General features: G+C 45.7%; 1 protein-coding gene across 7 annotated transcripts in view; it reads right to left on the bottom strand.

The window, feature by feature from the left end:
* SNX31 (sorting nexin 31) overlaps positions 1 to 17,513 on the bottom strand; it is a 64,092-nt gene that overhangs the window by 36,984 nt on the left and 9,595 nt on the right. For all 7 annotated transcript variants that reach the window (XM_082722748.1, XM_082722750.1, XM_082722752.1 and 4 more), the window contains exons 3-7: positions 16,981 to 17,095; positions 12,733 to 12,797; positions 5,192 to 5,302; positions 1,198 to 1,288; positions 154 to 241 (exon numbers count right to left, since the gene is read on the bottom strand). In XM_082722748.1, the coding sequence (XP_082578874.1) occupies positions 154 to 241; positions 1,198 to 1,288; positions 5,192 to 5,302; positions 12,733 to 12,797; positions 16,981 to 17,095 (470 nt within the window). The remainder of the gene's footprint in view (positions 1 to 153; positions 242 to 1,197; positions 1,289 to 5,191; positions 5,303 to 12,732; positions 12,798 to 16,980; positions 17,096 to 17,513) is intronic.

Genomic DNA, 17,513 nt, shown 5'->3' with positions numbered 1-17,513 from the left:
ACTCACTCTTCTTTATTGTTCTCCTCTCAACTGTCCCCATGTTCCTGGTCCCTCTATAGCTGTTAGGTTGGGAGCTGACAGGGTGAGACCAACAAATTCTCAACAGGAATCCAAAACATCCTCAAAATACCTCCGGTCACCATAAATGCTTACCACTTCCTCAGTCCGACCCTGCAGTTTTCCGCTTCAGCGCTTCGAAGACTCACATAAGGGAGCTCGAAGTCCACCAACTTTTTCATGACTAGAGAAAGGGGAAAGAGAGTCCTACTGGTTGAAACAGCACATATAGTTTACATACCAAGGCTTTTGAAATGAGAAAATCAAGCATTACGTTGGAAAGAATATAACCACAACAATAATATTCCTTTGCATTTGTACACAATTTTTAAGTTTCTGAAATTCCCTTAAAAAAATAAGTAGCATTTGATCCTCATAAAATATCAACACCTTTAGTAGGGGGTATTTTACCCTGGGATACTGAAGAAGAACCTGAGGTTCATAGAGGTCTGGTACCTTCGCCAGCCCAAGGCAGATCTCAGTGGCCAAGTCGCAACCCAAACCCCTTAATTCCAACTCAAAACCACCTCTCTGTAGCTTCTTGGGAACATATGGAAACTGCCTTCAGATAATCAATACTATTTCATAAGTAAATAACTTGTCCTATCTTAGACATACACTGTAAAGAAACACGAAAGCCATGTGAATCATACCATCATCTTTCACTAACTCATTACATGAGTTTTAAGAATCTGACAACTTATCGATAGCATCCATGTTTTACAGCCAACATTCCCGAACAAGGAGAAGTGATGGTGTGATGGGATGTCCTGACACCTGGAGTCTAGCTGTCCATTTTGAGGTTATAGGATGGCTGGTGGTCAGCAGCCAGGGTGCGAGGGTCATGGTGAGACGGGCCCTGGGCCTGGGACCAGGGCAGGCACGTGATGCAGTGCAGTTGCTGGAAGGACCTGACATCTTGCTACTGTCTGTGCACCCCACGCCACCTCTGCTCAGCCCCAGCTTACCCTGAACACAGACACAACTTTCCATCCCCCACTTTTGCTCCAGGGGTCGGGACAGTAATAGGGCCCATGCACGGCCCTCACTGGGCTGTATCTCCTGCATCCTGTGAGCTGGGCACCCACCCACACCAACCCTCCCCAGCTCCTGGCTGCCCTGCACTCCTTCTCTCCTTACCAGACTGTTTGCCCTCTTTGCAAAACCGAATGAGAAAGAGGCTGAAGTAGCCCAAGAGCTCCTGACTCAGTCCAATTCTGTGTGACACCACCTGTAACCAAAGACAAGAAAAGTTAGGAACATCTGCCATGCTTACGGTGATGGGCAGAATTTCAAAGCTGCCTATAAATGTCGATAAAAAGGGGCTTTGATGGACTGCTGACATTAAAAGGAATCTTTTCTGAATCTGAAAGTGATCATACTAGTTTTAGAAAATTAGGAAATTAAACAAATTAGAGTGAAGAAAATAAAAATCAGCTCCAGCACAATGGACACGAGCCAACCTCTGCCAAGGCTGGTTGTCCCATCTCGGACACAGATGTGTCTCCCAGAGACTTTGGTCTTTACAGTCCACTGGAGGGCAGCAGCCATTCTCCATGTCTGTCTGTCCTTCTGCAGTCAGCCGCTGGGGCCCCCACACCAGCTGACCTTCCTACGGGCTGGTTTATCTGACACAGGGAAAAGGGACATGCTCTGCCACTTGGCCGTCCAAGCTATGGGCCGTCTTTGACTCCCTGGGCCTGCTTCTGTCTGATATCTCCAGTGATGGTCAAGTCTAATTTGTCTGGCGTTCGCTCAGTGAACCTCAGATCCCAGGCACAGGCTGCTTTCATTTCATGTTCCTCCCTGGCTTTTCTGTCAAATGGCTTTCCTTCTAACGGTTTCATTTTTGCCAGTGGCTCATGAGGCTGGAAGCTCCCTATGTCTTACACTGACTCACATTCCCTCAGCGGGAATGTCCATGTTACCACAGACTCTCCCCTTCTTCACCCACCCAGACCCTCCCTATTGAAGACTGGGCCGCTGAGTGATTTCTTTGCTTGCACCCCCTAAAAGCACTAGACCACCTCTGGCACCCTCAAGTGTTCACCTTTACTGCCATATGTGTGAGCTGATGCTTTAAGCATGGCTCCAAGGGGACAGCTGTACAAATATGAGGCTCAAAGGGGTCCTTTTCCTGTCAGGGATCTGAAAGTTACCTCAGGAGACGGTCTTATTAGGTGGGTGAAGTGAGGGGGTGTTTTCGGCAGAGCTTTGAAAATAAAGGGGAGCCTGGGAACTTTTCACATGTTCACTCAAGGCTTGTCCTCATTCACCTTCTATTTACCTCACCCATCCCCATGCCCGGTGAGGGGGGGGGCCCAAATCAAACCCAGCACTCCTGGGTGCGCAGGGGTGAGTGTGTGCTGGGTTGTAACAGGCTGCAAAGACATCTTTTCCTAGAGTGTGACCCACGTCCGTTTAGATTAGACTCCTCTCTCCTCTGACTCACTCTGTGAAAACAGCAAGCTCTCGTGTCAGGACAAATAAAAGAGTGGGGGGGAGGAGAGAATGGAGAAGCCTTTTGTAATTTATAAAGACATAAACCCACATACCTTCTTTTGAGAGGAGTAAACGTCGGCAAAAAGAGACCCAGTATTTTCTTCTTAGCAAATGTTAAGGACACTTCAAAACACAACCACCACCAGTAAAACCAAATTAGCGCAAATGTGTTAAAAACCAAAAGGAGATTTTAGCTTGTTGCTGGTTCTTTAAGGAGCCCAGCAGGATGGTGGTGAGGTGCAGAGTGGGGCCCATATGCTTGAGGAGATATAAACAATGGTTTTCAATTACAAAATTGAACTTACATTTCTATGCAAGCTGGAGAGGTTCCCAGCTGCTGGAGAATTCACCTGTCTGCCTGGCCGAGGGCTCATTTTACTTTTAATAGAAACTCCGTGGCTTGGCGGGTGGAACCTCCAGGTGAACTTCCCTGATGTTAATGTTGTCAATGTCAGGGGTGAGAATTTCTCACGAGTCAGTGAGATTGGAAGAGGGAAAGTATATTTTTCTGAGACAAGAAATGCACCTCCTTAAATCTATCCTATTAGTTACAAGAGGAACTGGGCAAAATAGATGGGATTGCGGAACCCTAGGCTTACTACCCTACTCAATAGCGACTCAACACTCCCTCCAATAATTGTTATTATCAATAATAATACCCATACTGAGAAATAACCATAACCACCACTGTTGATGGAACATGGGCTATTTCTATAATACTTGGACATGGTCTTGAAAGGGTAAGCCACTTACCCAGACCCACACAGTTATGATGTGGCAGTGCCATCATTTGAATCCAGCTCTTGCCCTGACCCCAGGGAAGTAAAGACCCCAAACTCCCACCAGCAGCCAACTTCAGCGGCACATATGTCTCAACAGCCCAGTGAGCCAGGATGTGACAAACATGTCAATAATGAAGCTGTCAGGCACGGCAGGGGCTCTCCTGTTTTCCATGCCCGACCCCCGCCCTGTTCCAGAATTATCTCACATCCCTCATTGGCACCCCTGCGTTACAGGCCTGGCCCTGGAGGCATCTGGGTCTGTGGCCTCTGCCCTATTACTGTCCTTCTCTTTCACTGATGTGTCAGTCTCCCGCTCTGCAGGTCCTCTGGGGGACAATTTAGGGAAGAGTGTTTTTGTATTTGAGAGGGTTTTTTGTTTTACTTTTTTTTTTTTTTTTAATAAATCCCCTCAGGCATGAAGTGTCCAGGGCTTCTGATGTTTTTTAGAAAGGTCATTCTGGAGGTCAGTATAGAAGACTAGAGAGACTGCAAGCCGGGACTACTTTGGGGGGCTGCTAGAGAAATCTAGTTGAGAAATAAAGGCTCAAAATCAGGGTATGAGGATGGAAAGGAGAAAATGGAGATGGGAATTGTTAGGAGAGAGACTTGGGACACTTGGAGGTCAGTAGGATTTGGGGGGGCGGGGGTTGGTTAAGGAAGGGGACCCTGGGGTAACTTCTTCATGGAGGGCCTCAGCGATGAGGTGGCTGCTATTTCAACAGGACAACGGTACAGGAGCCAAGAAAAGGTAGTGTGCAGTGACTATCGTAGGAAGGTCCAAAACGATCACTTTTGGGCAGAGCCAAGACCCTAGAAAAAGGATATTTCCTAGTCTGGGGACAAAACTGCTCTTTGGAGACCAAGAAGGCATGGGCCAGCTTCAAATCCCAGGCTAGAAAGAGAAGCCATGATGCCGGGAGAGGCCGTCCACCCACGCCACGGTCTCAGGTAAAAGTGGGCCTGAGAGCTGGGAACCCAACAGGGAAGAATTGTTTCCTGCCCAGAAGGTATCAGGTACCAACTCCCTAGCGCAAGAATATTCTATCCTTGGAAGACCCTAGAAACTTCCTGACCTCCACCTTGTTATAACTTTATATTTCCCTCATATACTTCTCTGGAAGATTAGAACTAAAACCCTCCAAAGGAAAAGGGCCTAGGAACAGTGTGTGGATGTGAGAAGCCAGTGTCTTCTTGGCACCCAGGGGAGGGAGGAGAAGCCCCAGGGACAGAGCTGGTAACGGCTGCCATCAAAAGATGGGGAGGGTAGTCTCTGGGTCTTGTCCTCTCTGTGAAGAGTCAGACTCTTCACAGAACCAACTAGAATTCAGGTCTGGACCCACTGGACCCAGAGTTAGACCTGCTAGGTTGTTGGTTTCAGGGGTTTTCCCTGTTGGGGGAGGAAGGACAACTCAAAGCCTTTTCAGCATTCCTCTGTCACTCTCTAACAGGACCTGTCACCACCTACCTGGGTACTGCCTGTTTCAGCCTCATCTGGATTCCACTCCCTTTCCTGCTCCCAACTATGAGGCATCCCATAATAAAGCACTTGGCACATTTCCAGGGTACAACCTTGGCTGAGTCCCAGGTGACTGACAGCAGCCTTGGGGAGGGTCTAAAAGATGTCTGGGAAGTTGATGTCCACAAGGAGAGTAAAACCAAAGACGCTCTTGAGGACTGGCTGTAGCTCAGATTCCTTGGTCCGTCTCCCAGAAAATCCCAGCATCTCAACAGATATGTCATCCAGAATAAAAAAGATAGGCAGGAAGCTTCTGGAAGGTAACTTTATCCTAGTCCCTGCCTTTAAACAGAATGATTCCTAAATTTGGTTCTGGAGTTTCGACAAAGTTTACCTCCAGGACTCTTTCAGCAGTGTCTGATGTTAGAATTTCGACTGGAATATTCCTTCCATCTGGCAGAAATATATCCAGAGAGGCTGTCTTGGTAGTGATGCTAAATGTGTCCTGCAAGCAAAAGAAAAGTACAGTGAGCCCTCACAGTGCCCTTCAATGGGGCACACAGAGCAGGAACAGTCAGTGACTTCCTCTACCTGGGCCCTCAGGGCATACGCCATCCAGAGACACACAGAGCTGACTACATGGATTTGGTGGATGGAGTCCTGAGGGGCAGGGTGGGGTGAGGCAGCGTGAGGAGAGGCTGAGACAAAGCAATGACATGTAGCTTGAAAAATTTCCAAATAAACAATAAAGCATCCATTTTAAGGGGAAAAAGAAAAGCTATCCATGTGACCCCGAGGCATCTCAGATTTTAATTCTCACTTTGACTATTTCCCGGCCTCCCTAAAAGTGCATCATCTGCAATAATTTATGCTTTTGCTATAGCAAAAGTCTGGAAGTGTGCAAACCATGAGGCCTGAATGAGGAAACATGTCACTATCTGGGGAGCGAGTGTCCAGTCCTGCTTTGCTCGTTCTTACCCATTCTGCAAGGGGCTGCATGTGCACTAGAGGCGACTGCAAACCTGGGGGCCTGTGAAGTTCTTGGGTGAAATGCTCTAAAATGTCAAGGACATGCTAGAGACCCCGAGAAGACCTCAGAGTTCAGGAAAGTGTGAAGCTGTAACTGGTGCTCAGTTACCACAGGGAGGGGGCCCCCAGGAGGAGGCATGGGCAGTGCTGCCTACTGAGCCTCCAGGGCAGCTATGTCTGGGGGAAAGCTGTTTTTAGCCCCTGCCAAGTGGGATGCTTTCAGTCCACAGGGCTGCCTCATCTCTGGGAGGCTGATTCAGGTCACAGCCTTTCTGATCCCAGGATCTACGAGAAGATTAAACCCTAATGCACCAACGCATCCACTGTAGGCAATGAGTTTGCTTCTCTCCTCAGCATCTAGAATAACAGTGGTTATGTATCATCCTGGGGAGAACTGAGAGAAACCATTGTCTATGTTCTAAGCTTACTATAAAAGCTAGAATATCACTAATACAGGGGCGCCTAGACAATGTGCACCCAGCCCAGGTTACTGCCTTTCTGGTATCAGGCTGGGGAGAGAAGAACCAAATGACCAGTCCGAAGAGAGTTCAGAGATCAGAGAGTAGCACTCAGGTGAGCTGACCAACTGGGACCTTTCCCTTCAACAGGCAACACCTCCCCTTTCCTCACCCCGACCACATTCACAGATATGACAGATCAGGTTTTATAGGGAACTGGGGGACTCCAACAACTCAACTGTATTATCCAGGTACCTCAAAAGGCCGATACATTAATGACAGACTTACTTTTCCTAATTTTATTATCAAAGGGCAATCTTTGACTTTAAATTTTAACTACCCTCTCATGTACTTAAAATTACTAAGTTTCTATGGGCTCCCTCAAAATAACTGTTGCAAATAGTCTCTTTCTAGGTACATCTTTGCCTAGATGTTGGCTCCTCAAGTGTTGGGGCCTATAATCACAGAGATCTCTTACGTCAGGGGAAAAACACTCAAAATGAATGAAAAGAATGCCATTGCTTTTTGGTAAGATTCTGAAAGAACTCCTAGCATTAACTATATTATCTTATAAATTGGCAACTCCCAACTCAAACCAAATTGCAGACTGGTAAGATAGCTACATTACATGAACAGCTAAAATGATATAAAGGCATACCTTTATTAAATTCTTCTGCAAAAGCGAGAAAGCAGGTTGGATTGGCAGAGTGGGTCAGATTATAAAGAGCCCTGAAATCAGACACTTGAGAATTTTATTAAAAACACAAAAGAAAGCAGAAGACTGGAAACAGAGTTATGGAAAGACCTGCCTGGTTGTGTGGTGAAAATGAGTGGGAAGAGAGAGGGCGGGGTGGGGTGGGGGGAACTCAGAGGTCAGCTGCAGTCACCCCCTTGGAGGTTCCAAGGAACTGGGCTGGACCATGTGAGAAAATGGGTTCCAAGCCCAACTCCTGCACTCACCACATGGGACCTTGTGCCAACCTGGAGAGGTTACTTGCCCTCTGTATTCCTCATTCCTTCAGCTCTAAAATAAGGATGGTAATAGTGCCCACCTCATAGGGCTGTGGTCAAGATTCAAGGAAGCAAGGTGTGGAACTGGGAACAGTACTCACAGCAAATGCCCAGCTATGTTATATGGTAGCATTATTGCTAGTGGAAGGAAAGAGGAGGAAGTCATGTCCCTTTCATTAGAATGAGCACCAACAGGTAAGAAATAAAGGATTCAAGAAAAGAGTCAGGAAGATATTTTTAACATTCCTATCCAGTCAAGTTCTGAGTTGTGCGTATTTTACATCTTACACTCTTAGCTCTTGAATCCATCCACTTTTCCTCTCCACCACCAGCACCTTAGACCCAACTGACATCTCTTCCCCCAGACTCCTGCAATGGCCTCCTGGCTTCCAGTCTTTTAATTAATTTATTTTTTAAATTTATGCGAGAGAGAAAGAGAGAGTGAACACATGAGTGAGCGACGGGGGTGGGGGCTGCAGAGAGAGAAGGAGAAACAGGGTCCCCCCTCCAAACCAACTCCAAAGCTCTTTGAACCCCATGATTTGGGGACTCTTATGGAGGTCTTATCACACAGGCATGTGATAAACATTCTCAAGGGGAAGTAAAGAAATAGTCACTTCTCAGATCCCCCAAGCAAAGCCAGAATGAACTAGACTTCCCAGGTCAGTAGGTGGCCCCTAACTTTCCAAGCGCACCAAAGCTACTCCAAACACCTTCTCAGTCTTCTTTTTCTCAAACATGTTGTTCACATCAGACCATAGAATACTACAATTTAAGAATCAAGAACATTAAAAAGTCTTTGGTCTAAAGACTTTGATTTCGCCTTTTCAAAAATCCCTTTATCTCCAAGGCGATCACAGGGAAAAAACATAGAGCGTGCACGGTAAATGAAGGGAGTCTAGAGACACAAAACAAAAGGGATGTGTGGTTAGGGGCAGGGCTGGGTGGGCTACCATCACTCTAGAAATTTCTCATAACATCCATGGAGCAGGGCCTCTGGGTCTAGGCTCGTTGGGTTCAGATCCCAGCTCTTTCATGTATGAGATATGTGCCCTTGGACAAGTTACTTCACCTGAAAAAGAGATCCTAATGGCACCTCCTTCAACAAGTTGTGCGGGATAAAGGAGAGAATGCACATAAAGCACCAGGCCTCGCCCAGGTTAAATCACCCCACAGCAGGAAACCCCTCTTGTTTTTGCAACTTGCATATGATCATCCTTGATAAAGGGTTTCCTCCGGAGGGCTGGTGGGAAACTTGCACGCATTCAGGTTTCTCATGTCCTGTGTTTTTGCCCAGAGAGAAGATACTCTTGTACTGCTCAGCCCAAAGAGCCCGGCCTAGGAGCCTGTGATTACCTGGCAATAATCACTTGTTGAGTGCAGGCCAAGCACTTATCAGAAGAGGTGCAAATATGCAGGTCTGTAGAATACTGACCTGGGCAAAACGGCCAATCCCTGTTCCTCAGTCTCGTTTCACAGTCTGGCAAATCCACGTATCACCACTGCTCATTCCAGTTCTCCCGGCTCCCATGCGCCTTGCACTAAGCAATCTATCTGCAAGCTCGGTGGGCTGACCTCTTCTGCATTTACTGCATTTATTTACCGCCAGTACATCCCTCTGGCCCTGCAAGGTGGTCGTGGAAGGGATTCCTGGAAGTTGGAGTAGACTCACCCCCGTTGCTAAGTGCTTCCCTTTTACTAATATCAGTCCTGAGGCTTCCAGAACGCCAGACACTATGTGTTTTGTCCCTAACCAGAAGAAAAAAGCTAGAGTATAATCTAATACCCCTGCCCACACCAGAAATCTCCAATACCAGCTTTGTTGTCACTTCCTTTAGAAAGTCCCCCAGACACACACTCATCCTAAGGCAGTGTCTCCTGGACCTTTTCTCACGGGTCACAGCAGGTGCTCCTGCATCCACAGTGTGTGGTCCCGGCTCAGCAGCGTGTGCTCCTGCATCACGGTGCGCACTCCTGTATCACTGTGCATGGTCCCATCTCAGTGCATGCTTCTGCGAAACGGTGCGCAGTCTGATCTCAGTGCGTGCTCATGCATCATGGTGCACGGTCCTGTCTCACAGTGTGCGCTGCTGTATCATGGTGCGTGGTCCCGTCTCAATGTGTGCTTCTGCATCATGGTGCATGGCCCCATCTCATAGCACAGGCTCCTGCGTCACCGTGCACGGTCCCATCTCATGGCGCGTGCTCCTGTATCATGGCGTGTGGTCCCATCTCACAGTATTCATTACACTTAGTGCCCTGACCAGTGACTTTTCTGTCTCCCCAAGACGACAGTAAACTCCGTGAGCTGGACTTGGTGCTATTTGCTGGGGTCTCCTCCACCTCTAGAGCAGTGCTGGCTCTCAGAGCGCATTCACTATTCACTAGGTATTTGCTCCATGTGTGAATGATAAAGGACAGCATAAGGCAGGACAGGGGTGCAGGGGAGATGGAACCACCTTCCTGATTTAAACTCCTTTTTCAAAATCATCAAGCTTCTTTATAAACCATCCGTCCTGCTCTTCTTTTGGAGACAGAAAACAACTGGAAGGAAGATCCTCCTGGGAGAAGTTGAAAATTGTCTGGAGCCTGAACCACTACTGGGTTTTCAAAGGGACTTCCCAGTGCAGTTGAAATCAGACCTGGCTGGGGAGGAGAGAAGCAGAAGGGTGGAGGTACCAGGGAGCTCAAGTCACAGGGAAGCCGGCTGCAAGGAGTTAATCCCCAGGGACTAGCGTGCCTGGGAATATAACTACAGGCCAACTGGACACTACCAGGTGGCAGGTGAGGCCGAAAAAAGAAAATGTACAGACACACTCTCTTTGCAGAAAGCAATCTCTCAGCATGGTTGGGAAGAGAAGAAAAGACCAGTGTTAATGGTAGCAAGTACTTCGTAAGTGTTAGTTTGCTGGATGATATTTAAGGGCTTTAAGAGATACTAAAGGCTTACTCAATCCTCAAAATAGCCCTGTGAGGCAGGAATGATTCCCCTGTTTTATAGCTGGGGGACTGAGATACAAAGAAGCTGGGTACATTGCCCCCCAGGCCATACAAATGGAAAGTTGGGCAGCCAAAATTGAAATCTGGGTCATCACACTTCTACCTTGCACTCTTAAACACTGAGCCGGTCCTAAAACTACTTAGTCAATGAGAGGGTTTATTTTATTTTATTTTTTTAAAGATTTTATCTATTTGTTCGAAAGGGAGAGAGAGAGCACAAGCAGGCGGGGGAGCGGCAGGCAGAGGGAGAAGCAGGCTGCTCACCAAGCAGAGAGCCCAACATGAGGCTCCATCCCAGGACCTTGGGATCATGACCCAAGCTGAAGGCAGATGCCCAACCGACTGAGCCACCCTGGCACCCAAAAAGAGGATTTAAAATGCTAGATCATGATGTGTGGAACTGTGGTTATGGCTTCACTGCTAGATACACTGCTCGGCCCTCTGGGCAGAATGTTAGAGAAAGTGCTCAGAAACAAGAGGTAAGATCCAGAAGTACAATGGACAGATTCAAATGACTCAACCCCAGCTCCTCGTCAACACTGAGTGTCAGCTGACTCATGAAGCACAGACCCTTCCAAAGCTGAGTGACTGCCAGAGGAGAAATAGCCAGAGCCCTCGGCAAAACTCCTGCCAGGAAGGAGGAGGAATCGTTACCAACTTAGGGTAAAAACTATATTCTCCAACCATGCCACTAAGGAGATGCCAGTGATAGATATCTTAATAAAAATAGAGCTTCTCTGAACTAAGACCTCAAAGAAGAGATGAAGGCCTCAAAAAAGAGGTACAATAACAAAAAGGTTGAAAAGCTGGCCACGTTGATGGAAGACATAGAGGAGAAAAATGAAGCCACTACAAAAGTGGAAACCTTGTGGAAAGCAAGGTAAGGTAAAACACTAACAGAACTAAAACCAGGCAAAAATCTTTCAGAGTATCAGAAGAAAAGACACTCAAAGCTCCAAGACACTGATACCCCATGAATGGCTTTTGAAAAAGTGCTAAATGGAAAAGCCACAATGTACATAAAAAAGATGATAAAACTGAGGCCACTGTACCTCTGGGGACTGGCGTAGGATTTGCAAGATGAGAATTTTAAAAAAAAGTTTCAGTAAGTGTGTGGAATATGTGCTTATTTGTAAAACAGAAAGGATATGCATAGATATAAATGCATGTGGATGCACAGAAATGTGTAGAAAGAACACACATTAAACTGGAAACAGCTGGGGCACCTGTGCGACTCAGTCAGTTAAGTGTCTGCCTTCAGCTCAGGTCACTATCCCAGGGTCCTGGGATCAAGTCTCTCAAATAGCTCCCTGCTCAGCAGGGAGTCTGCTTCTCCCTCTCCCTCTGCCCCTCCCCCCAACTCATGCTTGCTCCCGCGCATGCTCGTGCGCGCGCTTTCTCTCTCTCTCTCTCTCTATACATATATTCAAATAAATAAATAAAATCTTAAAATAAATAAAAAATAAACTGGAAACTACTGCCTCTGAAGAGGGTTGCTGGAGGTTGGTGGTGGGATCATACGCCCTTCTGTGCTATTTGAATTTTACAACCCTCTTGAATTTTACAACACCTCAACAACAAACTCTAAGAAAAAGAAAATACGTATTTTTTAAGCCATCAAATACAGGTGAAAATATGAATGGTGACACAATGGGAGACTCCAGGGTCACTTCTCAGGTTGAATGGACCAGTTACTATACCAACACGGTTGACCACTGAATAAATGAAATTTGCTTCCATTTTTTTACAAACCCCATCAAAGTATCATTCCTCCCCTAGCTAGGGATCCAGTTAAAAAAATCATGTTATTCTTATGACTTCAATCTTCGCAAAGCTTTCCATTCAGTCAAGAACATATTTGTAGGCATAAAAATGTTTCCCCATGTACAACGAGAATGAGCAGTGTGCTAACCAAGCCTACTGGGCAAACTTCCAGCCTCTACAGGCAAGTGGCCAGTGGTTCTGTAGACCAACAAAGGAAAGGGAGTTGCTCTGCCATTCTGTTCACACTGAATTTTCTCTGTGATCCACTTACAACAAAGTCAGGAGCAGAGAATATACAAGGAACAGTTGGTCCAGCTCCTACTGCTGTCTCGATGTCTTCACTATGGTACACTGGATCCCAGCTACAGAAGGAGGTCCCCGAATTGTTGTGGCGCCCTTAATAATAAAAGGTTCTCTTCCCCATGGTCAGTTTTGAGATGTACGATGCTTAGACTACAGGATTAAAAATTATCTGCTTAATTAAGTTCAAAGGTCAAGTGACATGCTTACTTTCCTTCTAGAATCTAAACCTTCCCCCCCCCCCAAAAAAAAGCTAAAATAGGAAGCATTCTCCAATTCCTCCATTGTGAGGTCAATGGCCAGAAACACATACATGGTAATTAAGAGACATGTTCAGCAGCAAAATGATCTTAGTAAAGAAGAGCATGCTTACCAGCTGTACAAATTTTAGAAAGTCAATGAAGATGTCACTTCTCAACATGTTTGGGTCCACAGTTACTGAAAAATATGGATGGTGAGTCAGATTAGCATGGGGCTGGGTTGACTTCTCTGTTAAATTGCTCTGTCCTCTAGGGAGCCCTGAAGGTCCTCCCGGTGCACCGCTGTCTCCTCGGGAAACAGAGCTATGACCTGTCAAATACATGCAAATCCACAAAGCTTGCCTCTTCCAGGCAGCCTCGACAGCAACGAACCCATTATATCCGTTCCAGGAGTCCCACTTTATTCACAGACCCCCGTATCGCTCACTCTACAGCTTGCTGCTGTATACCAGGGTGAGGATGGGATTAATGGGAAAAGGCAAAAAAGATCTTCAAACTTGGACCTGAACTCCTACTTCGGCAAGACATTTCTCAATTTGAAAATTTGAAATCAACCAAGAAACCCTGATTCTGAGTACCTTGCTTATGGATAGGAGCTCTCAAGAGGTTATCCCCAGAGAAGGCTGTCAGCGATTTCAAGGTTTCTATTCTTCTATACCTGTAAAAGTATTCGCCTTCATAGTTTTTAAAGTTCAGATACCAATATTCAGGTGCTGTGGTCAGAGCAGAGGGGCAGAAGCTTTCCCGTGAAAAGTTCCAACTCCTGCAGGAGGTGCTCCCCAGCCTGCTGTCTCATTTCTTACCCTTTTCCCTGTTGTAAGGCACATAACTAGAGGTGCCTCCACAGGGTGCGGCCCAGAATAAAGATGGCGCCGGCTTGCTGTCTCTTCCCGCCAACAAGGCGCCAATTTCACAGTTTCGGTTCCTGAAACCTATGGCACTTCCTCCTCTCGCCGACACGCCTTACCCAGCAACTACTTGGCATAATCTTATTGGCTCTTCCCCCTCTGTCCTCACTTCCCTTCTGCTGCTCTATATAAGGTGTGCCCCCGCACAATAAAGTGAGATCCTACTTCGACAGATCCCCCCGAGCCCGGTGTCTTCTGTGGGTGCGTTCCGGGTTCGCGACACTCGCCATCCCGCTCAGCCCCAAGGAGAGGCATCGGGCTGGCCCGGACGCCTCCTCCCCTCGGCGGGGAGCCCAACACCTGTAAGGCCTCTCCTGGACCCTGCAGTCTAACCAAACTTGCATGCTTACTAAATCTGTAGCAAATGTCTTTCTCTTTCCCTTCCCTTCCCACACCGCCCTCCCCACCCCCCTACCCCTCCACCCCCCAGCCCTGCCATGCCTTTTCCTTTCTTCCTTCCTCCCTCCCTCCCTTTCTTTTTCTTTTTTCTTTCTGTTTCTTTCCTGCCTTCCTTACCTCGCTCCTTCCTTCTTCCTTTCCCTTTTTCCTTTCCTTTCCTTCTTTCTTTGTTGCTGTTTCAAGTGATTGCCTCACTGTCACTTCTACTAACATTCAAAACTAGCACTGGCAAAGTCATTTCAAGATGCATCTCCCCTGTGGCACCTGGGTGGCTCAGTTGGTTAAGTGGCTGCCTTTGGCTCAGGTCATGATCCTGGAGTCCTCGGATTGAGTCCCACATCAGGCTCCCAGCCTCATGGGGAGTCTACTTCTCCCTCTGACCTTTTCCCCTCTCATGCTCTCTTTCACTCTCTCTCTCTCAAATAAATAAATAAGATCTTAAAAGAAAAAAAAAAGATGTATCTTTCCCAAACAATGCAACATTTTTTCAAAAGAAAATAATGAAAAGAAGATCTCCAGTATTACGAGAAACTTTTTGTACAAGGTATTCCCTCTTTTTTAAGGGAGATGATTTTGGGATGTGGGGAGCCCTGTCTTATTTTCTGGAATCCATGTGGTAAATATGCAAATTAATATAATTGTTAGCATGGATTCTTGGAGATGGGGAAAGCTGTTAAAAAAAATGTTCATCCAAATAGTACTTACTGTGCAACTGTTAAGAACCAGGTACATTGCTAAGCACTTTGTATATTTTAATTCATTTAATCTTCACAACAAACCCTACGATAAATATTATCTCTATTTTACAGACAGACACTAAAGCTTAAAGAGGGTAAATGTCTTGCCCAAGGTCATACAGCCAGTGAAATGCAAAGCTAGGATTTGACTCTGGGTCTGACTCTAGAGCCCATGTCTTAGCCCCAACACCAAGCTCTTCTCTCTCCTTGCTCTGCCTTGCCTGAAGAGGAGGCAGGAGACAGCCCCATGTTGTGCACAAAGGCCAGGCCTGGAAAAGCAATCCTGTAGGCTCTGTGATCGTTTGCAGAAAGGCCAGTAGTTAAAGGAGTTATTTCCCTCAGATATGAGATAACAAACCAAGAGAGAAGAAAAATTCAACAGATATTACATTTTTGAGTTTGAAAGGGCTTATCTAACAGGTCTAAAAGAGTCATATTCTTCATTACAAAAGATGAATGGGAAATAGATGACTTCTAGAATTTTTATTGACTATCTTTAAGGAAACAAGTGCCACCATGAGAGGTAATGAATAAAGTCTATAATGGCTAATCTAGAATGGTCTATAAAACACAGATTTTTAAGAGAGAAAAATCAACTTACAGAAGAAAAAAACATTTTTTTCTTGTGTATGAAGGGTATCAGTAGGTTAGTTGGTGTAGTTTGACAAAGGTCTCTAGATTAGATAACATTATTATATCAGTATTAATTGTCTGCTTTTGATAACTATACTGAGGTTGTCAATGAGAATGTCCTTGATCTTAGGGAATACACACAGAAGTATTTAAGGGGAAAGTGGCTTATGTCTGTAACCCAGGCCTCTCAAAAAGTTATATACATATAATACACACGTACCACGAAATTGAGAGGATGATAAAGCAAATATAAAATGTTCGCATTTGGGAAATCTGGGTGAAGACTATACAGAAATTCTTTGCATTATCTCTGCACCTGTTTTGTAAGTCAGAAATTCTTTCAGAATCAAGATTTTAAGAATCAGGTACCAAAAAGCATAGAGAGTACATTCCAGTTTGTGTTTAACAAATAGGGATGTGCATACCCACCAGTAGACACAGAAATTGTTTCCAAGGAATATTTAAGCCATGATGTTTACTTCTAGAGGCCTAGGGGTGGGCGGGGGGGGGGGGGGTACTTGGCCTGGAAGGGAATGTACCTTTCATTGTATACTCTTGAGACAGTTCAAGTTTTAAAATATTTTGTGTACCTACTATTGCCTCTTCTCAAAATCTTTAAATACTTGAATGCCAATTTTGCTATTTCTCCCAAAACCCCTTTCTGAGCATGCTTGATTTTGCCAATCACATGTTGTGCTGTGCACAACATTTGCAGAATGCAAGCAAGGGGCAAGGACCAGGACACTTCAAGCCTCACCAGGGTCAGAGCAGACCTGGGAGGCTCCCTGGCAAGGACAGAGATGGAAATGCATCTCTGATATTTCCTGAGAGCTTTCAGGAAGACAGTTTATCTCATCCCTCCATTTCAGTCTTGATCCAGGGAATAGGTCTTTGACTTCTTAATCAATGCTAATATACAGCACCCAAAAGCAAATGTGAAAGCAGAATATTTTTAAAACCAAATACAAAGGCCGTATTTTGTATGTTCCATGTATATAAAATGTCCAGAACAAGCAAATCTAGTAAGACAGAAATTAATATAGATGGTGATAGAGGCATGTGGGGGAGAGGAATAAGGAGTGACTGATAATAGGTGATAATAGGTTTCCTTTTGGGGTCACAAAAATGTTCTCAGATTATGGTGGACGGTTGCACAATTCTGTAAATATGCTAAAAACCATTGAATTGCACACTTTTTAAAAAAAAGATTTAATTTATTTATATGAAAGAGACAGCAAGTGAGAGAAGCATGCAGGGGGAGGGGCAGAAGCAGGGTCCCCCATTGAGCAGGGAGCTGGACATGGGGCTCGATCCCAGGACCTAGATCATGACCTGAGCCAAAGGCAGATACTTAACCAACTGAGCCACTCAGGTACCCCAAACTGCACACTTTATTTTTTTTTAAGATTTTATTTATTTATTTGACAGACAGAGATCTCAAGTAGGCAGAGAGGCATGCAGAGAGAGAGAGAGGGGGGCGGGGGGAAGCAGGCTCCCCACTGAGCTGAGAGCCCGATGCGGGGCTCAATCTCAGGACCCTGAGATCATGACCTGAGCTGAAGGCAGAGGCTTTAACCCACTGAACCACCCAGGCGCCCCCGAACTGCACTCTTTAAATGTGTGAATTTTACAGTCTATAATCTGTATTTAAATAAATCTGTAAACATAAAATGCAAATACCTACCATTCTGCAAATATTGTTCCAACTGGTCCCTCCTCTCATCAGCCATGGATGTGGTCATTGCAAGATAGTACTTTGGTGGAAAGGGTGGCAGGCAATTTCCAAAGACCCGCCTCAGCTGAAATTCAGAAAGCACACAGTTAATGCAAAAAAAACCCCAATTCAAGGTTGATGAGACATCAAAGCATCCCCTCTTCAGGCAAGTCTCATTCTAGTACTTAATTTAAAACTAACCCTTCCTGGTGGCCACAAGGAAGAAAAGGGGTTGCTTTGGTTTTCCCAAGAAGTTTATTTCAAGATAGGTTTCTGGGGATACTGTTAGACATACTACAGAATGACCTCTCGAGTCTGAGTTTGGTAGATTTGGGGTATCTTTTAATTTTTCATTTGTTTTTGCAAGAGTGCCTACCACTCATACCATACAATGTTTCTTTAACTCATTCTCTAATAATATCTGTGATACCAATGAGCATAGTTAGGGATTTAATTCCCCATCCCACCTCTACCAAGTCTGAACATCACAGACGTTTACAGCA

This window comes from Mustela nivalis, assembly GCF_964662115.1.
Source record: "Mustela nivalis genome assembly, chromosome: 2".
In the NCBI taxonomy this organism is placed as follows: Eukaryota; Metazoa; Chordata; class Mammalia; order Carnivora; family Mustelidae; genus Mustela; species Mustela nivalis.
The sequence above is the reverse complement of the archived record's forward strand: the minus strand, read 5'-3'. Positions and strand labels throughout refer to the sequence as shown.